Source organism: Rhinoraja longicauda, chromosome 20 (assembly GCF_053455715.1).
Source record: "Rhinoraja longicauda isolate Sanriku21f chromosome 20, sRhiLon1.1, whole genome shotgun sequence".
NCBI lineage: Eukaryota > Metazoa > Chordata > Chondrichthyes > Rajiformes > Arhynchobatidae > Rhinoraja > Rhinoraja longicauda.
Genome location: NC_135972.1, coordinates 19,022,771 through 19,050,626, shown reverse-complemented (window position 1 = coordinate 19,050,626; position 27,856 = coordinate 19,022,771). Strand labels below are relative to the sequence as shown.

At 51.6% G+C, this 27,856-nt stretch overlaps 1 protein-coding gene across 2 annotated transcripts in view; it reads left to right on the top strand.

The window, feature by feature from the left end:
* Nucleotides 1-503: 503 nt before the first annotated feature.
* Nucleotides 504-27,856, top strand: part of btbd11b (BTB (POZ) domain containing 11b) — a 34,923-nt gene continuing 7,570 nt past the window's right edge. Inside the window, exons 1-8 of one of the 2 annotated variants that reach the window (XM_078417089.1) lie at nt 504-1,337; nt 18,015-18,155; nt 21,639-21,849; nt 23,240-23,392; nt 24,418-24,583; nt 25,567-25,656; nt 25,943-26,044; nt 26,511-26,604. In XM_078417089.1, coding sequence (XP_078273215.1) covers nt 566-1,337; nt 18,015-18,155; nt 21,639-21,849; nt 23,240-23,392; nt 24,418-24,583; nt 25,567-25,656; nt 25,943-26,044; nt 26,511-26,604 — 1,729 coding nt within the window. In that variant the 5' untranslated portion in view covers nt 504-565. The remainder of the gene's footprint in view (nt 1,338-18,014; nt 18,156-21,638; nt 21,850-23,239; nt 23,393-24,417; nt 24,584-25,566; nt 25,657-25,942; nt 26,045-26,510; nt 26,605-27,856) is intronic. The other variant, XM_078417090.1, reaches the window with a different exon arrangement.

Below are 27,856 nucleotides of genomic sequence, written 5' to 3'. Positions count from 1 at the left end.
GCGCTGGGGGCGTGAGGAGGCGGGGACGCGCCGGGGGGTCGGGGGCGCGCAGGGGGCGTGAGGAGGCGGGGACGCGCCGGGGGGTCGGGGGCGCGAGGGGAACCTGAGGAGGCGGGAACGTGCCGGGGATCGGGGGGGGCAGGGGGGCGTGAGGAGGCGGGAACGCGCTGGGGGCGTGAGGAGGCGGGGACGCGCCGGGGGGATCCGGGGCGCGCTGGGAGCCTGAGGAGGCGGGAACACGCCGGGGGGATCGGGAGCGCGCAAGGGGCGTGAGGAGGCGGGGTCGCGCCGGGGTGATCGGGGGCGCGAGGAGGCGGGGACGCGCCGAGGGGATCGGGGGCGTGAGGAGGCGGGGACGCGCCGGGGGGGTCGGGGGCGTGAGGAGGCGGGGACGCGCCGGGGTGATCGGGGGCGCGCAGGGGCGTGAGGAGGCGGGGGCGCGCCGGGTCGCGCAGGGGTGTCGGGGGCGCGCAGGGGGCGTGAGGAGGCGGGGACGCTCCTGAGTTGAGGCTGAGCCGAGCTGTCAGTATGCCTGCGGTGCAGCGGGCCGGGATGCGGCGCGGCGATGGCGGGCCGGGTTAAAGTCATGGGCCGGGCACTGGAGGACCTGAGCCGGGACTCGGGCTACGGCGGCACCGCCGACTCGCTGCACTCGTCCAGCCTGTCGCTGAGCGAGGCGGTGGCGGCCGCGGCCGGCGCTGCCCATGAGGCGCAGGCCGAGGACATGGCGGGGCTGGAGTACGGCCGGTTGCCCGAGCTGGAGCCGCCGCCCTGGGACGTGCAGCAGCTGCGGGCCGCGCTGGGCCGAGAGCAGCCGGCGGGCCGTTGGCCGCAGCGCTCGCTGCTCCGCCTGTCGCGACTCCTGGGCCGGCCGCTGGTGCGCCTGGCCCGCGAGGCCCAGCGCCTGAGCCGCCGCTTCGCCCGTTGTGGCGGTGCCGAGTTGCGCGGCGCCCTCCGCATCGTGCTGCCCTGGCCGCTCGCCCGCCGCTGCTGCTCCGCCGGCCTGGCCGCCCTCTCCCTCTACAGCATGAACGGAGCCCGCGGCTTCGGCCTGGGCAAGGCGGCCCGCTGCGGCCTGGCGCTCTCCGTCGGCCGCTTCTTCCGATGGATGTCCGACTGCCGCCTGGCGCCGCGCCTTCACCCCCACGCCGCCGTCTACCTGGCCGCCGCCATGGAGTGTCTGCTCCTGGAGATGGCCGCCCGCCTCGGGCCGCCGCCCGGCCCTGGCCCCGTCCCCATCACCCCGCAACACATCGACCGCTTCCTCGCCACCCAGCCCGACCTGCGGGGCCTCTGCCAGCACCACCGCCACCTGGACTGTGCCCACACCGCCCAAGGTAAGTGTCTGCCCGCCGGGGTGTGGGGCGGCCGTGCTTGGGTGGAGGATGTGGGTCAGGGGAGCGGGGTGGACTGTGTAGTAGAGGCAGAGAGTGTTGAGAGCGATGCTACCAGGGACCTAACTATCCTCGTTCACAAGTCAGTCACAGGCAACAAGAAAGGCAAACAGTGTTTCAAGCCATGCTCGGTGTGCACACAATTCTCCCACTTTTTCCCTCAGTCTGTCTACTCCTTTCCGTTTATCCGTACACCTCTCCTAATCCTGAATCCCACATTTCTTCCTATTTCCCTGTACCCTTCCATCCATAACCCTCCCTCTCTCTTCTCCTTATTGTGTCCTTTTCACCTTTAGCCTTTGTCACTTATTCCACCCATCTGCTAATCAAACACCAGTATCCCACTTTCCATTTGCTAGACTATGTCACACCCCCCCCCCAACTCTCTTTTCCCATCTTATTTTCCCTCTATTCTATCAAATTGAAAAAGGGTTCCGACCTGAAACATCGTCTGTTCATTCCCTTCACAGATGCTGCCTGACCTGCTGAGTTCCTCTAGCACTTTGTGTCTTGAACAACATTCCAGTATCTGCAATTTCTTGTGTTTTCAAGGCAAATGGTATGATGGACTTTAAGAGGGTTTGAGCAAGGAGTAAAGATGCCTTGCTGCCATTATTACTGAGCCTTAGTGGGACTGCACCTGGAGTATTATGGGCAGCTCTTTGCCTTGTTTGAGCAGTTGCAGGTGTGGGTCCAGGATTTGAGCATGAGATTGAGTAGACAAGGGCTGGTGGCTGAATGATGGGTCTCACTGAAACTGATAAAATCCTTGTAGGTGTGGAAAAGCTGACTGCCTGAGGATGCTGGGCTTCGCTGAGGCAGGTCAGTCTCGGGATAGGGGCTTGGTCGTTTAAGATGAGACGAGGAAAGTTCCTCAGGATTGGTGAGGGTAGTGACTGCCCTCCTGGAGGCTGCGGAGCTCAGTCTGTATTTATTTCAAACTGACAGATTTCTGGAAAGCTGGCGATGTGGAGATACTACAGGAGGCCGGTGCGGAGGTAGAGACCAGTCGAGAGGGTCACGGTGGGCCTGAGCACCAAATGGCCATCTCCTGCTTCTGTTTAGGGCCTTGCGTCATGGTGAGTTGGACGATTTGGAGTGTAGGCTCAGTTTGCGAAGTCTGGAGTACTGCTGAAGGTGAAGTGGGGTATTGAGGATAACTGGTGTACCAGGAGCACAGTCACTCTGGGCTGCAAATGCTCCTGGGGGGGGGGGGGGGGGGGTGTTGTTGGAGCTGCAACAGATCAGATACATTACAACAATCCCCACCTGAAAACGGGGCACTGCTGCAGGATGCCAATCCCTTGTAGCTCAAATGATCCCTCAGTTCATAATAGACCGTAAATGGTGTAATGGATGTAGGACGTTGTCTCGCTGATACTAAAGTGTTGAGGGAAAAGCATTTCAATGATTAGGGGGATGTAACGGGCGCAGGAGACAAGGTTAGAAGGCCATCCAATCTCAGTTCCCAACCAACATCATCTGGATTGTGAAGCCTGCTCTTGTCGATGAGCATTGATACGGTCAGTACTCAATTATCACTCGGCGGAGGCAGGAGGAGAATTGTGGTCTCTGGAATGTGGAGCTGGGAGTTGTGATCACACTAAGATCCGCCACAATCTTTGTGAATGATGGAGAATACTTGGGGCTCAGCAGCCTGCCCCAGGGTTGAAAATCCCTTTGCCCGTTCCCATGTATGTTGAGCCTTTACAGATCTGTTTGGGATTCCTGATCATGCTGTAACGAGGGATCAGTGCAGGCTAACATTCAAGAGCTGCTGACCTTGTACCTGCAAGATGAACCGCACTGCACTGATCAGCATTCTGCAATTCATCTTTTTTTTGTTGTAATGCAAGCATTTCTTTCATTATTTTTATTATTCCTTAAGTGTGTTTATAGTCATTGCTTCCTGGCTTCTACCTGTGGCTATGCTGAACTGATAGTTTAGTGTGTTGCTGAGGGCTCCTGGAGACAAGTATCAGCATTGAGAATAACAATGAGTATTGATGGGGATAGACACAAAAAACTGGGAAGAACTCAGTAGGTCGGACAGCATCTCTGGAGAAAAGGAATAGGTGACGTTTCGGGTTGAGACCCTTCTTGGGTCACCTATTCCTTTTCTCCAGCGATGGTGTCTGATCCACTGCGTTACTGCAGCTTTTTGTGTCTATCTTTGGTCTAAGCCAGCATCTGCAGTTCCTTCCTACAATATTGTTGGGGAAAAGACTCTGTTTCTACAGCTGAGCTTGAGCTAGTTTGTGGCATCGTGTGTGGGGGAGTTGTGGAGACTGGGTACATCACTGCCACACTTTCTTCAATTGAAGTGGTGCAAGATCTACATGAAGCAAATTTGTAAAGGCTCATTTCACAGTTAGCAAGCGTTGATTATAAATACACTGATGAGAAGTGGAGCATTAAGCAGTGTGAAAGGCAGCTTGTGGTCGCTGTTTATTTGAACTTTGAGTGGAAGGAACTGATGTATGAGGGTGCTTGATCTTTCTCAATCGTCCTTTCAGCAGCAATTTCCCCCCGTCCTCCTGCAACTCTCATCGCAGCTGAGGTGAAGCTGTTGATTGAGCTGAGACGGCAGAGACTGGGGGCCACCTTGTGATCAGGGAGTGGTTGGTCCTGATCCCACGATGGCATTGCTCACGGGCTAATTCCTGCAAATGGTAAAGGGCCAAGGTGCATAGTCACACAGCATGAAAATAGACCATAGAGTCATGCAGCACAGACACAGGCCCTTCAGCCCAACTTACCCATGCAGACCAAGATGCCCCATCACATACCAATTGTTAAAACACAGATCAGTGTTAGATTGCTGGGTTTACCACTCTGATCCTGGCCATGCCAACTGTGCCATGTGGCTCCAAGTTGTTTTGGGGTGAATGTGGGGAGGGGGGGGGAGTTGGTTGTTGGCATCCAGATCCCTGTTCATTCCAGTCGGTCTGTTCTCTGGATCACTGATCTTTGGGATTGGACAGGAATGATGTGAGGCTCCTGGCAAAGGGTGAAAATCCTCTGGTTCTATCTCCAACTCGCTCCGCCTTGAATCTGCTGATCATTGCCTCATGTCAGGCTTGTGGAATGTTCCATGGTCTCAGAGATGCTGGAGAGGACACCAAAACCTCCTGAAGACTCAAGGACTCCATATCTGTCTCGCTTCATCACTGTGCTGTTGTACCACTGCCGACGTGGTAGACACGAAATACTGGAGTAACTCAGCGGGTCAGGCAGCATCTCGGGAGAGAAGGAATGGGTGACGTTTCGGGTCGAGACCCTTCTTCAGACTGATGTCAGGGGAGGGGGCAGGATAAAAATAGGATGTAGTCGGAAACTGTACTTTGACACATATTGGACATCAAATAAATTGTATTCGAGAGAGTTGGGTATAGCTCTTGGGGCTAACGGAATTAATGGATATGGGGAGGAAGCAGGAACGGGGTACTGATTTTGGATGATCAGCCATGATTATATTGAATGGCGGTGCTGGCTTGAAGGGCCGAATGGCCTACTCCCCTATCTTCTATGGTTTCTATATACCATTTTAATATGCAAACGTTTGTCACCTCATCTCTGCAGCGCTTTCTTGTTGGCAACTGGATTTAAAATCCCTGACTATATAGTTTCATACAAATGTTGCAAAACAAATATCATTATTGGTACATGATCCATTCTTCAATTAGCCAGCCATTAACTCCATAAACCCTGATTGAAATAATCAGATTCATTATCTTGCACTCGCTTAAAATAATTCGTTTCACAAAGAATATCTTTGTGAGCAATCAAACATCCCTAAAAATGTCTAGTTTTGTCCAGCTCGTCCAAGCCACATTGAGGTTTTGCGCAAAATTTCACATGCTGATAATAGGATAGACGAAAGCTACATTTGAATACGTATTGCTGTACTTAATTTTTATCAGTTTGGTCATGTGGTTTTCTAATTGCAGCAGTTATTCTTTCTGCAACACAGCAGATTTGAAAACTATTGGTGTAAGCAGAGATTATGCAGCGTATGAGGGGAGAACATTAGGCTGGTATAAACAGCATTCAGATTTGTTTTTCCCCTCCCAACATTCACCCAGCATAACGGGGATGGCATGTATTTGGGATTCAGTGTCACTTTGGCTCCCCTGATAACTGGGTCTATCAATAACTTTACCTTTAATATAGGGTTTTAATATTGCCAAAACCCCATTAATAGGATATTGCTAACTTGGGCTGGTTGCAGACATGAGATTCGCTCAGTTTGGCAACTTGGTCGGCATGGACAAGTTGAGCTGAAGGGCCTGTTAGCATGACTTTTATGACAACATACAGTACTACAATGGCTATTAGCTCCTGGAAATAGTTTGCAGTTTTGAAGTTGTATTTTTCACCAACACATATAAACATAGAAAATAGGTGCAGGAGCAGGCCATTTGGCCCTTCTAGCCAGCACCGCCATTCATTGTGATCATGGCTGATCATCCACAACCAGTAACCTGTGGCCTTTTCCCCATATCCCTTGATTCCGCTAGCCTCTAGAGCTCTATCTAACTCTCTTTAAAATTCATCCTGTGAATTGGCCTCTATGGCCTTCTGTGGCAGAGAATTCCACAAATTCATAACTCTCTGGGTGAAAAAGTTTTTTCTCATCTCGGTTTTAAATGGCCTCCCCTTTATTCTTAGACTGTGGCCCCTGGTTCTGGACTTCCCCAACATTGGGAACATCCTGTATCTAGCTTGACCAGACCTTTTATAATTGTATATGTTTCTATAAGATCCCCTCTCATCTAAATTCCAGTGAATACAAGCCCAGTCTTTAAAATCTTTCCTCATATGACAGTCCCGCCATCCCGGGATTAACCTCGTGAACCTACGCTGCACTGCCTCAATAGCAAGGGTGTCCTTCCTCAAATTAGGAGATCAAAACTGCACACAATACTCCAGATGTGGTCTCACCAGGGCCCTGTACAACTGCAGAAGGACCTCTTTACTCCTATAATTCCAATCCTCTTGTTATTGAAGGCCAACATGCCATTAGCTTTCTTCACTGCCTGTTGTACCTGTATGTTTACTTTCAGTGACTGGTGTACATGGACACCCAGGTCTCGCTGCATTTCCCCTTTTCCTAATCTGACACAATTGAGATAATAATCTGCCTCCTTGTTCTTGTTGCCAAAGTGGATAACCTCACACCTTGTTTACTCTTTATTTTAAATTAGCCTCTAATTCACCCAAATTTTCCTTCTGTTATTCCTGTTTCATCCTGCACTTAATTGTGGCTATTGAGTTCAATAGACCTGGCCGTCAAAGGTTCCTGATGCCTGTTATCCCGGGTGTGCTGAAACCAGTTTGTGTGCACCGACGCTTATGAAACTATGCAACCTCCAATGAGAAAGCCAACACGTGCTTGTCCACGATTCTTCACGCCAGGAATTGTGGAACCACTGTTGCTACAGAAGAATAAAGTGCCTGCTCTTGGAATCTGACTCAAGTCCACGAGGACTTTGGTGTAACCCTAACTGCGTGAGTTAATGTTTGTATGGCTAACACCCAGAGTAGGCAAAATATGTAGGCTGGAACTACAGTTGCTGGCTTACACTGAAGATAGACATAAAATGCTGGAGTAACTCAGTGAGTCAGATAGCATCTCTGGAGAGCAGGAATGGGTGACATTTCAGGTCATGACCCTTCAGACTCAAGGGAGAGGCCTCTCAGTCTGAAGAAGGGTCTCGACCCGAACGTCACCCTTTCCTGCTCTGCAGAGATGTTGCCCGTCCTGCTGAGTTACTCCAGTATTTTGTGTCTATCCCAGAGTAGGCAATCTTGGACACATCTGAGCAAAAACACCTTGCCATGCAACTCTTCCTGCAACCAGAGGTCTGTGCAAAGTAGTCACACCTGCGGGAGTGAGCTATTGACATACAGAATAGTGGGATTGTTCCAGAAATTACCTTTTCTTTTGTCTTTGTGAACTCTGGGGGAAACGGGAATATCTCTAGTCATTGAGCAGGCTGGATTGTGAGGGGTGGATTTGGAAGTGTTGTAAATTGTGTCTGTGGAATTTGAATCATTGCTTTGGGACATTAAAGGCAAATGCCTCACACTGAATACGGCAGAGCTGTGGTATGACTAGCACCAGAGAGCGGTATCAAGTTGTGCAATTGCCAACACATAAAATGCACACAACAAAGATGTGAGAAAATGTTCATTTTGGTGCATTAAAACAGCAATGGAGGTTGGCACTGTACACAGAACCCCATGTATAAGGCTGCATGCAGTCTGCAATACATCAAAACAGTTGCCAAGAAATGTGTGCAAAGGCTGTGGGCACTAACTTCACATTTAGTCTGTTCTCTGTAAACTGATTCAGTGGAAATTGAACTGATGTAATTCACTTCTTAGGGAAAGTTTGTGTAGATTCACTGTGGGGTGACTTGGGAGAATCCCCATTCCAACAAACTGAGCTACATAAATTGTTCAGTCTGAACCTTCAGCCCAACTTGTCCATGCTGACCAAGATGCCCCATTTGCCAATATGTTGAGCGGTTTGCCTCTGGTGGTGAACTCCATGGGTTTACGGCCTGTGGAAGGGGAAACGTTGAACCCTGGTCACCCTGTTACAGGGAGGATGTGGGGACATTGGGGAGGGTGCAGAAGAGGTTTACCTGGATGTTGCCTGGATTGGAGGGTATTAGCTATAAGGAAAAGTTGGTCAAGCTTGGATAATTTTCTGTGGAGTATCGGGGGATATGGATCATGTGCAGGCAGAAAGAATTGGTTTAATTTTCCATGCATGTCCAGCACAGAATTGAGGGCTGAAGGGCCTCTGCCTGTGCTGTCCTTTTGCAAGTTTTGAGATTACACACATTTAGGGTGTCAACCTTGGCTCGATGGGCAGAAATCTGACTTCTGAGTTGGATAATTGGGCAAATAATCCCACTCCAATTCATCAAGCAGACCCACAGTCCAGCACTGAGGACATTGTTCTTGTTCTGCTTTTTCCCTCGCATCCAAAGGAACCACCAACAAATGTCTAAAAACAGATTATCTGACCATGTTTGAGCGATGTTGCATTGAAAAATGTGAGGTCTGAGAGAATAAGGATCAAAAGGTGCTGTGAAATTATAAGTGTGACTTTACCTTGATGGTGCCCTTGGCTGTCGGGAGCATTATCTGTGCTCAGGCACAGGGTCAGGTCTGGAGAACAGTGCCAGGCCACGTGGTGTTTAAACCCCCTTCCATTCGCTGCCTCTGCCTCGCTGCACGCTGCCTCTGTTCACTCGCGCACCTGTGACATTTGTTAAGTTCGAGATGCAATATAATGCCAGGTTGAGACTGTTTTGTGGAGTTAGTGAGAGCAGAGGTCAGAGCTGAACCTGCAGTTGGTCAAAGTGCAGAATGCGAGCGGCATTTCAGTAGCGTGATGTCGGTCGTTGATGGGTAGCGGGTGGTTCATGTTAATGTCCAGACATTTCCATGCAGGGGGATGAGATACCATCGTGGTGGAGCTATCATAGGGTCACGCACAAGCACAGTGTGAACCTGCCGGGCCTGTGTGCTGTGAAGGAGGATTGCCTTTGCAGCGAGTTTGGGTACATTTGCTGTGACCTTGAGACTTGCACCTGAAACGCATTGTGTCCATGCGGCCGGTGTGCACTGTGGGCTGGAGTCGGCTGATGCAGCTGCTCTGAGGCTGAGTCAATGTTGCAGGGTAATCGATCCCTCCTGGGAGAATTCCCTCCTGGAAAACAACGCGTGGCACAGCAGAAGGCTTGGGTTCACGGTGCCACTTTACTCCGAACCAGCCGCAGACTCCACGGAGACTGCCGGCCTTCAGAGAGGGCAGGTTGGAGTCTCGGCAGCACTGAGCCCCTGAGAACTGCTGGTAAATGAACAGTACCGTGCCATTCCAACACCTGACTGAAGGCCAGCCTGACAAATGCCACCTTCACCAACCCGTGTCACCACTTTCTGGGAACTCTCTACCTGCACCACTAGGTCTCTCTGTCCTACCACACTCCCCATGGTCCTGTCATTTATTGTGCAAGCCCCGCCCTGGTTTGTCCTATCAAGATGCAACATCTCCCATTTAACTGAGTAAAACTCCAGTTGCAGGCACCAGGGCCTTGTAACTCGGGGCAAGTGTGATCGGTGCTGGTGTGATCACCTGCGTCACACTCCATCTTCTTTGGCCATCAGACTCGAGCTGAGCCCACACTGCCCCCACCCCTCGCTCCAGCGATCCACGGTCTCCACTCTCCAACAGCGGATGCTTGTCTGCTGCGTTGTGAAGTGGAATCTTCAGGCCAGGCCAGCCGCCGGGGGTGGGGAGCCCAGGGTGTGGAGCTGGGGTGGGGTCGGGGCCCCTGGGTGGGGGGTGTGTATCATTGCATCGAGAAGAGATTGTGCAGATTAAAACAAAAGTGCAAGGTCTGCAAGGTAACGGAAGATTAAGGATACGATTGAGGATAAGAGAACTCTGCTCAAGGGTCTGATAACAGCAGGGGAGAAGCTGATCCTGAATCAAGTGGTATGTGCTATCAAGCGTTGGTATCTTCTACCCAGTGGGAGAGTGGGGAAGAGGGATTGCCCGGAGATGTTGTCTATTATAGCCTTTGAGTCGTCTGGCATACGGTGAGTCAGCCGTGATCATTCGGTTGGACAGGGGTATAATGAGATCACCAAGTGTAATATATCCACGTTTACTGCTGCAAAGCTACGTGACTGTGGTTTGTGAGGAAGATGCAGAGAGACATCAGGGAGATGTCAGGCAGACCCAGGACATGGGCAGGTGAATAGAATGTAGAAAAATGTGAAGTCATCTGTTTTGGCATTTTAAAAATGAAATGTGGGGTGTTGGCGTTCAGGGACAGTGGGGGTCCTTGCATGAATCACTGAAAACTAACATGCCGGCACAGCAAGCACTCGGAGGCAGTGGTACACTGGCCTTTGCTGCAAGAGGGTGTTGTGCTGACGTGCCTTATTTTGATTTTATAGTTCTCTGGTGAGACCGAATTTGGAATATTGTGGACTGTTCTGGTCTCTCTCTCTCTCTCTCTCTCTCTCTGGAAGGATGATTTGTGGGAGAGGGAGTGCAGCTAAGGTTCACCAGATTGCTACTTGGGGTGATGTATTTGGCATGTGAGGTGAGATTATGCAGACTGGCCGTAATCTGTAGGGAAGAAAACTGCAGATGCTGGTTTAAATCGAAGGTAGACACAAAATGCTGGAGTAACTCAGCAGGTCAGGCAGCATCTCTGGAGCGAAGGAATGGGTGACGTTTCGGGTCGAGACCCTTCTTCTCGGCCCGAAACATCATCCATTCCGCCTGGCCTAAATCTGTCTTCAGTTCAGACGATGGAGCAATGATCACATCCTGAACCAGGGTTCACAATCTCAAAACCGGGTGGGGGGGAAGAGATGATAATTCAGGTCAGGGGGAAGGGATTGAGGGGATCTCGGGGGTGGGAAAGGGCGGGGACCACGTTCACCCGGTGGGGTGGGGGGGGGGGGGGGGGGGGGGTGAGTGCCAGGAACACGCTGCCAGAGAGAGTGGCGGAGACAGAGTCAGTGAAATTGCCTGTTTTTAAAGTCTGGACCAGTGTTTGATTCGCTCAGGGATCGGAGGCTACAGGGCAGGCGCTGAGAGGATTGATAAGGGGGGGCTGGGGGCTGTGGCCAGTATGGATGTGGTGGGCAGAATGGCCTGTTTCCATGCTGTATGCATCTGCAATGTGGCCGGTTGATCATCCTCGGTTTTCTATTAGTGGCCTTGCCTTCTGCCAGATCTGCTCAGGAATTCCCTCCCTAAACCCCTGCACCTCCTCCCTCATTAATGCTCTCTTTTCCCCTTCAAAACTTCAGACTTCGGTTTCTTGGCTTGTTGTCTGTGGTTTGAGGTCCCTCTGTGGAACATCTTGAAACGTTTGACAGCGTTAAACCTGCCACCTGTAGTTCGTCTGTTCAATGAGAACAATCTGGTGTGGTTTGAGTTCTGGATGCGGCCGTTACCGTGGTGCTGTTAGTGGGAGCTTGCTGTGCACAGTGTTTGCTATCATATCATATCATATCATATATATACAGCCGGAAACAGGCCTTTTCGGCCCTCCAAGTCCGTGCCGCCCAGCAATCCCCGTACTTTAACACTATCCTACACCCACTAGGGACAATTTTTACATTTACCCAGCCAATTAACCTACATACATACATACATACATAACCTACATACCTGTACTATCATCAGGTCCCTGGCCAGCACTCTGGTCTGGCTGTCAAGTGGTGAATAACAGAGGTGGTGCAGTCCTCTCTCTGCAGCAACCTGTGCACAGCCAGAACCCCTCCAACCGGGCGGGCTGTTGTTGATTCTGTGTTGTGTGGAATGTTAGAAGGCTGACCAAGTCCAACTGTTCACATTTCGCCGTAGGTGACGGGATCTGTAGGACCATGCTGCCTGAGCACATCTGCCGTGCAGATGTGTAGGGAGGAACTGCAGATGCTGGTTCAAACTGAAGACTGACAAAAAAGGCTAGCGTAACTCGGCGGGTCAGACCGCATCTCTGGAGAAAAGGAAGAGGTGACGTTTCGGGTTGAGACTCTTCTTCGGACCGAGAGTCAGGGGAAAGGGGAGCGAGAGATATAGATGGTACTTTGGAGAAATTAATGGAAGATATGCAAAAAGCAAAGATAATTACGGAAATGTGGGGCACACAATAGGTCATTGTTGGCTGTGGAAAAGGTGATAACGAGTGTACAGATGGAGGAACTCAACAGGACGGCAATAAAGCTAATACAATGGTCAGGGTGGGGGAGGGATGGAGAGAGAGTTACTCGGAGTTGGAGTAATCAGATGCAGATGTTCTGCATGGACTTTGCTAGATGAGCTCCTGTCTGATGGGAGGAGGAATGTCAGGCTAAACAGCTGAGGGAGGTAAGTGGCTGAAGACCAGGTTCCTTTTCAGCTCGTCTCCTGACGATGGCACTCGGGAGTTGCTGTGTATCGGGCAGGGATCCTCAGTGTGGACAGTGACAACCGTCATGCACCTAGACACAGTAATTATGTTATGTGTAAGATAAAACTATACATGAGCACATGTGCAACGGCCTCTCTCACGGACCCATCTACCCTTCAACGTGCCATCCCTTTCGCCTCCCACAGCCACCGCTCAGCTTCCATGCCCCAGGGTGCCTCCCACAGCTGACGGCTAACCCCCCCCCCTCCCATGGGCGGGGGACGTGAGCCCCCTCGCCGGCACCAATCCTCCCCTCCCTTCCGTCTGCAGCTGCCACACATGCAGGCAGCGTGGGTTTACTGTTACCGACACGTAGGGCAAGTGGCTGTGCGACCGCTCTGCTCCCCTGAACTGGGTGACGAGTCGAGAGGCCGAGGTGTGTGCACTCTTGCCGGGCAAGCAGTTCCGTCCCACCCTGTGTTACACGCGTGCCAGGCAAGCTTTGCATACAACCATGAGTTACATGCGTGCTGGTCAAGCGGTTCCATCGCACCGTGTTACATGTGTGCCGGGCCAGCGGTTCCATCGCACCGTGTTACATGTGTGCCGTGGGTGTGGGGAAATGAGCTTCTCGGGAACCAAAGGTTTACAGTTTTGCGATGCATTAAATATTCATCTTCCTGTCACTTTGCTAAACATTAACTCTCCCCTGAGGGAAGCATCAGACCTGAGAATGTTGCACAACCTTGCTGTTGCCCCTCAGTCCGACGTGCAGACGAGAGAGGCCCTGACTGTAGTGGAAGGGCCCTGCATTTTCCACACTCTGTCCAGTGGTCTCTCACTGACATCTTGGAACCTTTGTGCTTTGGTCTTCATGCACCTCGCTGCATCCTGGAAAGAATTAAAAGGCCTGTAGCACATTCTCTCGTACAGAAGCAGCAGGCACGAGCTTCAATTCATCTCATGAGCTGTAACGTTTCATCCTCGGAGGTCTCCTGCCCTGGGCTCCTAGCTTTCATTCCCTCTCCCAACATCTCCTCATTCTGTCGCGTCGAGTTCCTGGCAGGCTTAGATTTATTATGCTGTAGACCAATCGTGTGATGTTCACATTGGTGCATTGGCAAGTGAAAACAGTAAACACTGATCAGAAACACTGGTGGATTTGTTGAAACAATTCGGAGTTGGAACCAACACAGAGGAATGTGTTGGTGGCATCTCAATGCCCAGGTGTTGCTTTGGCTGGATCTGGCTCCTCCCTGGCCCACTTGCTACTGACACCCCGTGTCGCCTTCAGTGCTAAGTGCCAACACTTAATGATGGTCCTCCCTTGGCCTGCCGCTGTGGAGCTGAGCTCCGCAGTCAGTGCGGCAGTGTTGCCTGCGGTTGCTGCATCCTTGCTCTGCGCCACTGCCTCTGCTGCTGTTCACCTCCAGATGCATCTGAGAACTGTAGCTGTTTGGAATGGTTGGCTGCCCAGCAAAGCTAAGTGGTGGGCACATTGGGAACAACCACTTTCAGATGACTTCCCTGCACTTCAAATGTGGGCTTGATGGTGTTGGCAAGGGGCTGGTCTCAGTGCTGGAGTCAAGAATACGGAACTATTTTGGAACAGCAAAGGAGGTGGATCCACAGCAGCTTCTGGGAGCACAGCGATAGGAAACTACAGGCCTCATTTGCTAACTCCTTCCAATATCTGACAACAACCATATATTAGGATTTAAGATAAGATGGCATTGAAATAGGAGCAGACTTTAAACCTGTGCATTGCATTGCACTGCATCCTCACTCCCACTGTTTCCTCTGCACAGCGACACCTTCCCCAGAGACCACAGAGTTAAGACAACCTACATATGGTCTCGAGGGGGCATGTTGTCCGTGATATGTGATGCTCTCTGCTACAATGCAGCACTGTTCATAACCTCAATGATCAAACAACACTTTGATTGATAAACAATACACTCTTATTTATAGAGTATCTTTCACACTATTTCAAAGCGTGCTTTTAAAATGCTTCGTAGAGTTCAACATTATTGAAGCATGACAAGCAACTGGTCTAAGCTCCCACAGGCAGCAAGCTGGTAATGATCAGATGATGTTTGAATGATGCAGACTGGGGCATCACTGTCCTGAATAGCACTGCCTTCCAAATGGTGCCGTGCTATTTTGTCTTTGCTCTTTACTGAACAGACAAGTCATTGGTGTAACGTTTCTGTGAAGGTTGTGCTGCTTGTTTACATATTCTGTTGTGCTGCTGCAAGTAAGAATTTCATTGTTCAATCTGGAACATATGACAATAAAACACTCTTGACTCTTGAAGGCTGGACCCTCTGCCCACGCTGCCCATCCTCTGTTTTGGTGAGGAGGGTAATGACTGCTCAGGTCTGTGGAGTGGGGCTTGAACCAACACCTGGGAGTCAAGAGTGTTTTATTGTCATATGTCCCAGATAGAGCAATAACATTCTTACTCGCAGCAGCGCAACAGAATATGTAAACACTGTAAACAAATATAATAAACGAGACAGTCCACCCAAGCAAGTACCATCACTGACTGGCTTACACGACAGGAGGCTGGCAATACATGAAGTGGGATCTGCCCCATATGTACTGGACTCTGCGATCGGTCAGGATTGAGGAGAATCTGGATCAGGTCTTGTGGGGTCTCGGGTGACGGCCTGTCTCTTTGGGACCCATAGACTCTGCCACTGATGGAGAGGGAGTTTGTGAGGTGGGGCTGTCCTTCCACACGAAGCTTACGAAGGGCTTGAGTGCTGCTGCGCCATCAACAGGCGAGCCCTAGCACCATCCTGAAAGCTGCCGCTCTGCTCGTGATCCAAGCCCTACAGCACGGAAACAGACCCTTCAGCCCAACTTGCCCATGCTGACCAAAGTGTCTCACCTACACTAATCCCACCTGCTCGCGTTTGGCCCACATCCTTCTAAACCTTTCCTCTCCGTGTACCTGTCCAAATGTCTTTTAAAAGTTTAAATAAGCTCGTGATCCACAGATAAACCAAAATAGGGCATGGAATATTAGTTTAGTTTATTGTCACGTGTACTGAGGCACTTTGAAAAGCTTTTGTTGCACGCTCACCAGTCAGATACAGGATAAAGGGAATAACGTAAATAACGTTGAGTACAAGATAAAGCCAGTAAAGTCTGATTAAAGATAATCCGAAGGCCTCCAATGAGGTAGATAGTAGTTCAGGACTTCTCTCCAGTTGTGGTCGGATGGTCCAGTTACCTGATAATACCTGGGAAGAAACTGTCCCTGAATCTGGGGGGGTGTGTTTTCACACTTTTACACTGTCAGTGATTGTCTCCACCACTCTCTCTGGCAATGTGTTCCAAGTTCTCGCTCTCTGGGTGAAGAAGGTTCTCCTCAGATCCTCTCCTAATCTTTCCCCCTATCATACATCTATATCCTCTCATTTTATCTACCTGTAATAAAGGGAATGGTTTCTGCAGTCTACCCTATCTATACCTGTCATAATTTTATACACCTCAACCTGCTCCACTCAAGAGAGAGAATAGATCCAGTCTCTCCTCACTGAAACACTCCATCTCGATCCTCATCCTGATGACTGCACCCTCTCTGGTACTATCACTATCCTTCCTCCATCTTGATGATCTTGATTGTTCATTTACGATGCGTTGGGTCTCGCTGCAACACTGCAGGAGGCACGGACAGAGGTTGGAGAGTGTTGAACAAAGCAATTCACCAACTCGAGTTGTGCCTTAGTTTGTTGTCACTGACTCGGTCTTCTGATCTACCGCGGCCCCTGACCTCGCTGTTCAGGGCACCGCTTCACTACGAACCCATCCATGCCATTCCTGTCAAAAGTCCTTGAAAAGGCAATTCTAAACCAATTAGTGCCCTACCTGCACCAAAACACCATCCTGGAAAGTTTCCAGTCAGGTTTCAGAGCCCACCACAGCACAGAGTCTGCCTTGTTGAAGGTACACAACGACCTGCTTCTCGCCATCGACACCGGCGACTATGCAATCCTGCTCCTTCTCGACCTCAGCGCAGCGTTCGATACAGTGGACCACACCATCCTTATTGACCGTCTCCGGTACGCGGTTGGCATTGATGGCACTGCCCTGAGCTGGTTCGCTTCGTACCACAAAGATAGGAGTTTCGCCATCAACATAGGCAGTTATTCCTCTGCTCCAGCTAGCCTCTCCTGCGGAGTTCCACAAGGCTCCATCCTAGGCCCCATTCTCTTCTCTCTATACATGCTCCCCCTTGGCCAAATCATTCAAAGGCACGGCATTTCTTTCCACTGCTATGCCGATGACACTCAGCTTTACCTCCCCCTGAAACCCAACAACCAGTCAAATTTAAACAGCCTCTCACACTGCCTTGAGGACATAAAATGTTGGATGGCACAGAACTTCCTCCAATTAAATGAGAGCAAGTCTGAGGTCATCCTATTCGGCCCCCCCCCGACTCCATCAAATTGATAACAGGCAGTCTTGGAAGTCTATCCTGCCTAGTCAAACCGCATGTCAAAAACCTCGGCATGATATTTGACTCTGCATTAAAATTTGATAAGCAAGTCAACGCTGTGGTAAAAGCCAGCTTCTTCCAACTTCGAACCATAGCTAAAATCAAACCTTTCCTCCAATTCGACGACACAGAAAAAATCATTCACGCTTTCATTTCCTCCCGCCTAGACTACTGCAACTCCCTATACACTGGGATCAGCCAATCTTCCCTGTCCCGCCTGCAACTGGTCCAAAACGCCGCAGCGAGACTCCTGACGGGTACCCGTAAAAGGGACCACATCACCCCGATTCTGGCCTCTCTCCACTGGCTCCCTGTACGGTACAGAATCAACTTCAAGCTCCTCCTATTCACGTATAAAGGACTAAATGGACACTCCCCACCCACATCAAAAATCTTCTAACCCCCCTCTCTAACTCCAGGTCCCTCAGGTCGGCCGACTTGGGGCTACTCACTATCCCGCGGTCTAGGCTTAAGCTCAGGGGTGACCGCGCTTTTGCGGTTGCAGCTCCTAGACTGTGGAACAGCATCCCTCTCCCCATCAGAACTGCCCCCTCCATCGACTCCTTTAAGTCCAGGCTCAAAACCTATTTCTACTCCCTAGCGTTTGAGGCTCATTGAGGAGGCGCTGTGAACTGTTTGCGTGCTACTGTATGTTTCATTTTTTTTTCCCATTGGAACCTAATCAGATGTACAGCACTTTGGTCAACGTGCGTTGTTTTTAAATGTGCTATACAAATAAAATTGACTTGACTTGACACAACACCCGCACCATCCCACCTGCAATGGCTTTCCTGGGACCCATCCAGGCCCTCACTGGGATGTGACCCTGTGAGACCGGGTGCTTTGAGATCCAAGGACGTGTTGTCCTGCGGTGATCTAATTTCCCATTGGGAATATGGTTGGCAGTTCACCCAGTTACTGCTGAATAGTTAATGTCCACCAGTCACTGACACGGTGACCACCTTCCCATTTAATAAACCTTTAATGTTCTCAAACATTGTGAGACTGTAGGTGTGGTTCATCAGCAAAGCATTGCTCGCTTTCTGCCTGCGTACTGGACATTAAAGATTTCTGTGTGTTGCAGGAGGGGGCGGGGGGGGGGGAGGCGTGGGACCTGTCTACTGATGGAGACCGAGTGATGCCACTGTCACGTGCCCTTGTGTTTCTCTCCAGGAATCCTTGTCCTACCGGAGACCCTGGAGCTGGACTCAGTGGTGGGCAAGTCGGGGGGTTCCCTGCTCTACAGCCAGGCCGAGGTGCGCAGCATCGAGCAGACATTACTGGTGACCCGCGTGGGGAGCATCGCCGAGCTCAGTGAGTGAACCATCCTGTCTGAAGGGCCCTGACCCAAAACGTGACCTATTCCTTTTCTCCAGAGATGTTGCCTGACCCGCTGAGTTACTCCGGCACGTTGTGTCTATTTGCCCATCCTGACTACCCCAGCCTTACTTAGGCTGACCACTGACAGGCGGTGCCCCGAGCTCTCACTGCCGCATCCCTGCTGCCTGTACCGGGGGTTGGTTTGACGTGTTCCACCATTCTGGGAGCTCTGTCTTTGGACTAGGTTTACCTGAGGTGGCAGGAACCTGCACTCACTGGCCCCTGGCCCGCCTCCCCCACTCGCCCAGTGCAACACTGTGCCTCCAGGGTAAGGGCTGTGTGCCTGTTCCTTGCTGTTCAGGTGCTGAAGGAAGATACTTGTACAGTGCACAGCTCCAATGTGACACAGTGAACCAGATAACACTCTGTCGAATGCCAGATGCTTGGGAGGTGTTCAGTTACTGTCTGTGTGCATGGCGCCAGCAGTGTGTACAGGCTCCTGGTGTACCCTTCAATCGCAGCACTCGCCATATGCGGCAGCCACGGATCAGTTACCTTCACACACAGGAGGTGCGTGTGCAGTGCATTAGATAAAAAATCAAAGGCCTGAATATCATCTCAATATTGTTTGTCATTAAGCCAAAGAGGTTCCCTGACCCTTGCTGTGAGCGGAAATATTTGGATGGGTTTCGAAGTGATGAGTCGGTGGTTTTGAACTCTGAGGGCGTTTCTAGTTTGTCACTAATGGAAACTGTCAAACCAGCTTGACCTGTGACTGCAGCTAGAAATAGAGAGAACAGTGCAAGGTCTTCCTGAGTTTTCCAAAATCCTTTGCCGCTTGTCACTCCCGGGCATGTTTGGACAGTGAGGGAGTGTGCAGGTTGGATTCCGTTGGGTAAGATACAGTTCTGTTTCTGTGAAGTCCTTGCCCTGGCTGTAACTGGGTACCTGGTCATCTGACCCGTGCCACCACTGCCGCCGATAGCCATCACCCTAAGTCCAGCAGCCCCACTGACAGGTCCACATCTGGACACTGGTCGGGTGCCGGTGGGTGCAGGAGTCCAACCGGTTTGGCGGCTGCCTGTTTTACTCCATGTGTAGGAAGGAACTGCAGACGCTGGTTTACACCGATGATAGACACAAAATGCTGGAGTAACTCAGAGGCAGCATCTCTGGAGAGAAGGATGGGTGGTGGATGTATGGAACAAGCTGCCAGAGTAGGTAGTTGTGACAGGGACTATCCCAACATTTAAGAAACAGTTAGACAGGTACATGGATTGGACAGGTTTGGAGGGATATGGACCAAATGCGGGCAGGTGGAACTAGTGTAGCTGGGACATGTGGGCTAGTGTGGGCAAGTTGGACCAAAGGGCCTGTTTCCACTGTGTATCACTCTATGACTCTAAGCAATGGGTGATGTTTTGGGTTGAGACCTGAAGAAGGATCTTGAGCCGAAATGTCACCCGTTCCTTTTCTCCAGAGATACTGCCTGTCCCGCTGAGTTACTCCTACATTTTGTGTCTGTCTTTGGTGTTGGTCAACAATCTCTTTGTTCCGGTTCATATCAAACGTGAGTGACGAATGAACTCTCTCCAAGTCGTCCAGGAGTTAAATGAAAGAAACACCCAATGCACGTCCACAAGCCCACTTCCTAAATAAACCCGGAATCTGAAATCTGAGGTTATTCCAGCATTGTAAACATTAGTGTTTCCCAAACCTTTAGCTTTGTATTCCAGGGGGTGAAATCCCTGTAATTGTTTTTTTATTATCTAACCTTGGGGCTGACATGCTGGAGGGTGTGCACAGCCCCTTTAAGGTGAAGGCATCCGCTAATGTCAAGTCAAGTCAAGTCAATTTTATTTGCATAGCGCATTTAAAAACAACCCACGTTGACCAAAGTGCTGCACATCTGATTAGGAAAAAAAAAAGAAACATACAGTGGCAGGCAGCCAAACACAACGGCGCGGCCATCTTGAACAAAATGTTTAACTAAAGCAGAATGGTAGGAAACATGTGAAATGGCCACGTTGGCTGGAGTGTGATCGCCAGAGCTGACCCGATGGTGTGAGAGGACTGCATTCTCAGTGTGACTCTGATCGTCCTGCTTTCCTGGGGTATGGTACTCCTGTCACCGTCACTGAACTAGGAAAGAGAAAAGTTGAGTTCAGAATCCTGGCCGGGTAGTTTGAGAGTTTGAGCTCTTTAAACTTGTGCAGTGCAGAGCTAATGGTCGTGAGAGTGACTCTGAACTACGGACTTGTAATAAACTCCAGCTCCCTGTGGTCTCTGGGGTGGGCAGTGTCCACCTTTGCCCGGTCTGGGCAGCGTGTGACCCCAGACCTACTGCAGCACGTGACGTGACACCCATCTGCCTTGGGCCACTGTACACGGCACTCAGAGTATCACAGACTAACGACACCAGACAGCACGGTCACCGCCTGTGAGCTCGGGCAGAGACAGTAACTGGGTCTTGCTAACAAGGTCACATCCCAAGAATGAAGAAATCCCTCGAGCTATCAGTGGGAGAGTTTGTGTTCACTGTGGGATTCCAGCCAGGATGATGTGTTTGATGATGTGATGATGTCCATTAGTGGTTTATTATTCAGTAAATGTCAGTGGGATATAAATTATCCCAACGGCTGGTTAGTTGAGAAGTCTTGCAGATGTTTCAGATGTACCCATCTGTAAATAATTTACTGTGGGTCACAACTCTGATCAAAACATTCTGGAAATAGACAAGGGGATGGGGCGGTGGACAGATATAACACATAGACCACAGCTCACCTCTGCTCTTGATCAGAACTGTATCTCAAAAGTCTGCTTTGACTGTTTTGAGTGTCAATCATTCCAGCTCAGTGTGCCAATACCTCTCAAAGCACCTTCCAGTCTTTTTATCTTCACCTTCTATCCATCCCTCTTTTCTGGACGTTGGTCGGAGTCACTGGCTTTGTCTGCTCAGGATTCAGTCTGACTTCACCTGCTGGCTGTTGTCCACCAGAAAGAGATGTGGCGTTTGAATCCTGAAGGATTTAGACAATAGGAGCAGGAGGAGGCCATTCGGCCCTTCGAGCCAGCACCTCCATTCAATGTGATCATGGCTGATCATTCTCAATCAGTACCCCGTTCCTGCCTTCTCCCCATACCCCCTGACTCCGCTATCCTTAAGAGCTCTATCTAGCTCTCTCTTGAATGCATTCAGAGAATTGGCCTCCACTGCCTTCTGAGGCAGAGAATTCCACAGATTTACAACTCTGACTGAAAAGGTTTTTCCTCATCTCAGTTCTAAATGGCCTACCCCTTATTCTTAAACTGTAGCCCCTTGTTCTGGACTCCTTTGGTGAAGAGCAGAGTGAAAATGGAACTGGTCGGCATTCGTGAGCTGGGAATGCACTGGGAACTGTGGATAGTAGAGAGCGATGGGCTGAAGGGCTTGGGGTGAAGGGTGCCTGAGCTGAGCTTCCTCTGTCCGTTCCCCAGGTGAGCTGGTGTCGCGGGCGATGCAGCACCTCCATCGTCTGAAGTGGTGGGACAGCGGTGACGGTTCGCCGGCCAACCACAGCCACAGGCACGGGCCGCTGCACTGGGACACCGAGGCTCTCCACACCCTCTGCTACTTCATGCAGTCTGCTCAGCTGGAGTGGGACAGCCCCGGTGTGGAGTCGGGCATTGATCGCCTGAGCACCGACAGGTATCACGCTCTGCGCCACAGTAACGCTGCCCCCTCCTCAAACCAGTTCACTGGCGACACAAAAAATAACTGGGGTAGACATTTGGACAGAGATGTGGACAGAGGACTATGGACCAAATGCAGGTAAAGGCCTCCAGCCCAGTATACTAACTTGGTCAGCACAGTGGGCTGAAGGGTCAGCATACTGGGCTGAAGGGTTAGCATTCTGGGCTGAAGGGTCAGCACAGTGGGCTGAAGGGTCGGTTTCTGTGACTAGGAGGAAGAGTAGACTCTTGGAGTCACCATCGTACAGCGTGGAAACAGGCTCTTCAACCCAACTTGCCGACATCGCCAACATGCCCCATCTACACTGGCCTTACCTGCTTGCATTTGGTCCATATCCCTCCACACCTATCCTATCCATGTATCTGTCTAGATGTTTCTTAAATGTCGCAATAGAAATTGCCTCAACTGTCTCCCCTGGCAGCTAGTTCCATACACCCATCACCCTTTGTATAAAACAGAAGTTTCCCCTCGGGTTCCTAATAAATCTTTCCACCCTCACCTTAAACCTATGTTCATTGGTTCTTGATTTCCTCTACTCTGGGTAAAAGACTGTGCATTCACCTTTTCTATTCCCCTCATGATCTTATACACTTCTCTACCCCTCATCTTCCTGTGTTCCAAGGAATAAAGTGCTAGCCTGCTCAACCACTCCCTGTAGCTCAGGCCCTCGAGTCCTGGCAACATCCCGACCTATCCCCTTTTTCCAGTGATGCTGCCTGACCTGCCTAGTTACTCTAGCATTTTGTGTCTGTCTTTGGTATAAGCCAGCATCTGCAATTGCTTGTTTCTGCAGTCAACCCCCTTCCGGGGCAATTGGATCCACGGTTCTGTTTGGAGCAGGGGAGCAGTCGGTGGTCTCCTGCCCACCATTTAAGCAGAAGCAGATGAAGTGGTCATTCATGTGTCACGTTGCACCCCCTCTTCTCCCCTCTGCTATTGGGCAAAAAGTACAGAAGTGTGAAAACGCACACCTCCAGATTCAGGGATAGTTTCTTCCCAGTTGTTACCAGCCAACCTATCACCAACTGGAGAGCGGTCCAGAACTACTATCTCATTGGAGACCCTCGGACTATCTTCTGATCGGACTTTACTGGACTTTATCTTGCACTAAACGTCATTCCCTTCTCATGTATCTGCACACTGTGAATGGCTCGATTGTAATCGTGTATTGTCTTTCCACTGACTGGTTAGCACCCAACAAAAGCTTTTCACTGTACCTCACTACACATGACAATAAACTGGACGGAACTGTGTGGAGCCGTGCCGGCGACAAGTGCTGGTGGGTGTGCGGTGGGGCGGGCGCTGTGACCGTCTCTAATGTGTGTGCCTGTGCTGTCACCTGCAGGCCGCTACCGGTACTGCCGCCGCTGATGGAGTGGCTGCGAGTTTCCGTGGCCCACGCCCTGCATCGCCGGAGCCCGTCCGTGGACAGTGACGATGTCCGGCAGGCTTCCCGCGTCCTGCTGCCCGGAGTCGATTGTGAGCCTCGCCAATTGAAGTATGACCGCAGCTCCCGCCCCAGCTCGCAACCTCGCCAGCAAACGCTGCAAACACTCAAGGTTCACTCGCTCTCCACAGATGCTGCCTGACCCGCCGAGTGTTTCCACCGTTTCCTGGTTTTGATTCAGCTTTCCAGCGGCTGCAACTGTTTGACTTTCGTGGGGACGTGGGAGAGGTAGGGGGAGAGTGGGGGGAGAAAGTGGGGAGGAGGGGGGAGGATTAGTGGAGGAGGGAAAGGGATAGGTGGGGAAGGGGTGGTGAGAGGGAAGGTGGGGGGGTGGGGAGGGGAGGGGATGGTTCACAGTTCCATGATTTCCGCTCGCACCAATACTCTCACTTTCCAACGCCCTTCGTTGCATCGTAAAACTCCCTTCAAATATTTATTAGCTGCTCATTAAAAAAACACTTTCGTTTGCTTCTGCCTGTAATCGCTTAATTAAAGCTCTGTGTAAAATAAAAGTTCTCCCTTTGAGATGGGAGCAGGTTTTTCTTGCAGTTCAGTGGCCGGTGTAAACCTCACTATTTTGCTATTGCTTTTACAATTAAATGTTGAATTTCCTGTGTTGGGCGCCGTTCAAACTGCAGAGACCCAGGACACGAGGCAGATACGATCTAGAGCTGGGGGTGGGTCGCGAGAGGTATAGATCGGGGAGACGCATAGAGTCTCTTGCCCTGAGTAGGGGAATCGAGAACCAGAAGACATGGGTTTAAGGTGGTGGTGGGGGGATTTAATGGGAATCTGAGGGGTAACTTTTTCCACACAAAGGGTGGCGGGTGTATGGAACGAGCTGCCAGAGGAGGTAGTATAGGCCAGAGCTATCGTAACGTTTAAGAAACATTTAGACAGGTACATGGATAGGACAGGTTCAGAGGGATATGTGCCAAAGGAGGGCAGGTGGGGCTCGTGTAGATGGGAGATGTTGGTCGATTTGGGCTGAAGGGGCTATCTCGGTGCTGTGTGACTCTACAGGGGAGGGGTGTGTGTGGGGCCGCCGTGTGTGAATGCACTCCTTGCCCTTACAGAGCGGACGAGTGTTGCTGTGCGTCGCTGAAGCTGGACGCGGCTGCCACAGAGGCCAAGTTTCACCAAGGCCTGGGCTTCCGCATGTTGAACTGTGGCCGCACCGACCTGGTCAGCCAAGCCGTGCGCTTGCTGGGGCCGGACGGCATCAACACTCGCAGTGAGCAGGTACGTGCGGCTCCGACTGCCGCTGGGAGCGGCGCAGCGCCGGTCACCTCCGACTCTTCCCCGGGGTGGGGTCACATCTGAACCCCAACCCTGCACTCTGGTCACCCTGTTATCCTCCCTGCAGAAACCCTTCTTCTTGTCCACCAATAGATCCTCTCCTGATGTCTGGGAATGTGCCCCCATCGAGCCCAACCTCTCACGAATGCACGGGTTTCTAAGGTCCCGGGGAGGGAACTTTAAAACCAGAGCCGAGTTGAACTTGCAGCCCAGCCACCATCTCCGAGAGTACCGGCACTGCCGGTTCCCGCCTCTCCACATAGTCCCCAGGCCAGGCACGGCTCCAGCTCCAGCCTTAAACCCATCCGACTAGTTGGAATGTGTAGGAAGGAACTGCAGATGCGGGTCCACACCGAAGAAAGACACAAAGTGCTGGAGTAACTAAGCGGGTCAGGCAGCATCTCTGGAGAAAAAGGATGGGTGAATTTTGGGGTCGGGATCCTTCTTCATTGAAGTCACACTTCCAGTCTGAAGAAGGGTCCCGACCCGAAACGGCGCCCATTCCTTTTCTCCAGAGATGCTGCCTGACCCGCTGAGTTACTCCAGCGTTTTGGGTATATCTTCTGTACGACTAGTTGGAAACTGTGTCTAAAGTGAACTAAAAGTGTGTGGGTGTAAATAGAGATCACTGCGATGTCAGGGGAGGTGGGGGAGTGGGAGTGGGGAGGGAGTGGGGCAGTGGGAGGGGTGAGGGGAGCCTGGTGCTTGTTTGTGTGCTTTAGGCGTGTGGCCAACATGTATTTTAGTGTAGTTTAGAGATACAACGCATAAACGGGTCCTTTGGCCCACCGAGTCCGTGCTGCCCAGTGGTTCCCTGCTTGTTATTTGGGTTATACCAGAGTTTGACAGCGTGCTTGTTGTGAGGAGCAATGCGCGCTCATTGCCGCGGTGTCTGTTTCACTGAGTACCGCCCGTGGCCTGTGCAGGGTCTGAGTCCGTTGATGTTCGCCTGTGCCCGGGGAGACGAGGCTATGGTCCAGGTGCTGCTCGACGCCGGAGCAGACGTGAACCTTGAGGTAATGAGACGGCATTGCACAGCAACAGGCCCTTTGGCCCGCGCTGTGCATGCTGGACAGGGTGCCATTTTTTTAGATCGCATCTGCCTGCATGGAATCCACATCCCTCCATTCCCTGCATATCCATATATCTGTCTGCATGTCACTAAAACAACATGATCATACCTTCCTCAACCCTGACTCCCGGCAGCTCACCACCCTCACGCCTGTGTCCTGCCTTCTCCTTATGTTTAAACCCCGAACCCCAGTCCTTCCTCACTTTGTCACTGCCCTTCTCACCCCGCAGGTGCCCAGTCCGTCCCTCAGATTGCCCTCTGTCGTCGCGGACACCCGCCACTGGACGGCCCTCACGCTCGCAGTGCTGCACGGACACGTTGCCATCGCTCAGGTAATCCCCTCCCCTCCCCCCCCCCCACCTCCACTCAACCTCCCTCTCCCCACACCCTCCCACTCAACTCACCCCATCACCCCCTTCCATCCCCCTCCCTTCACCCCCTCCCTTTCCATCTTCCTCTCCCTTCCTCCAATACCCTTCCTCTCACCTCCGCCCCTTTCCTCCTCTCCCTCCTCCTTTCCCTCTCCCCTTCCAACCCCTCCCCTCCACCCTTCCCCTCCTCTTCCCTCCCTCCCCATGCCTCCTCTCCCCTCCTCTGCTTCTATCTCCCTTGCCTCCCTGCGTGTCTCCTCCTCTCCCTGTTTGCCCACCCTGTCTTCCACAGCCATCTCCCCCCCTCCCCTTCCACTGCCGCCCCCCCCCCCCCCCCCCCCCCCCCAGCTCTGACACCACTCCCCTCCCCTTTGGAGGGGCAGAGCCGGGCCCTGACGGGTCAGTAATGATGTCCACTTGTCCACAGCTGCTGCTGGACGCCGGGGCCCATGTGGACGGCTCCCTGGGGGCAGGTGGTGAGAATTACTCTGAGACCCCGTTACAGCTGGCGTCCGCGTCGGGTGAGTAAACGCTGGTGACCGGCGCCCCCCTGGGCGAGTGGCCGGAGTCCGTAGGCGAGTGACCGATGCCCGCTGGACGCCCTCTAGCTGTACCGCTAACACGTGTAGTTTAATGTTAGGGTTGGGAGGTCGGCAGCACCAGGTGAAAGCTCTCAGTGACCCCCAGCCACACTTGTGAAGAGCGTCACAGAGTCAAACAGGCCCTTCAGAACCTGCCCACACCGACCCACATGCCCCCACTACACTAGTCCCACCTGCCTGCGTTTGGCCCATATCCCTCTAAACCTGACCAATCCATGTACCTGTCCAAATGTCCATACACCCCCACCCTTTATGTAAAATAAAAATTTGCCCTTCAGGATCCTTGTCCTGATGTGTCTTGGCAACGTTCTCTTAAATCTTCTCTGCACCCTTTCCAGCTTATCAACACAATTCCTGTAACATGGTGACCAAAATTGAATGCCATACTCTAAACGCAGCCTCGCCAATGTCTTGTATAACTGTAACATAAGCTTCCAACTTCTATACTCAATACTCTGACTGATGAAGGCCTTTTTGACCACACTATCTACCTGTGATGCCACTTTCAAGGCACTATGTACCTGCACTACTAGATCCCTCTGCTCTGCAACACTCCAGAGCCCTGCCGTTCACTGTGTAGGTCCTGCCATTGTTGGACTTCCCAAAATGCAATACCTCGCACTTACCTGTATTAAATTACATCAACCATTCTTCAGCCCACCTCCCCAAACATTCAAGATCATGCTGCAATTTTTGACAACCTTCTTCACTATTTACAATACCACCCACTTTAGTGTCATCTGTAATCCTGCTAAGCATGCCATGTAGGTTCTCATCCAAATCATTGTTTTTGATGGCAAACAGCAGTGGGCCCAGCACCGAATCCTGAGGCACACCACTAGTCACAGGCCTCCAGTCCGAAAAACAACCTTCCACATTCGCCCTCTGCTTCCTTCCATGAAGCCATTTTTCTATCCAGTCAACTATCTCTCCACTGAGGAGAGTTTGGGAAGTGGAAGTGAGGGGCAGCTCTGGGAGAGCGTGTGAGGGAGGGGGGGGGGGGGGCGATATTGGGGAGGGGAGGGGCAGTACGTGGAGTGTGTGGAGAGGGGGGAGGCGATACTGTGTAGTGTGGGGAGTGGAAGGGTGGTACATTGGAGTGTGTGGTGAGGGGCATACTGGTGAGGGGGGGGTGGGGAGTACTGGGGGTATGTTTGGGGAGGGGCCTATT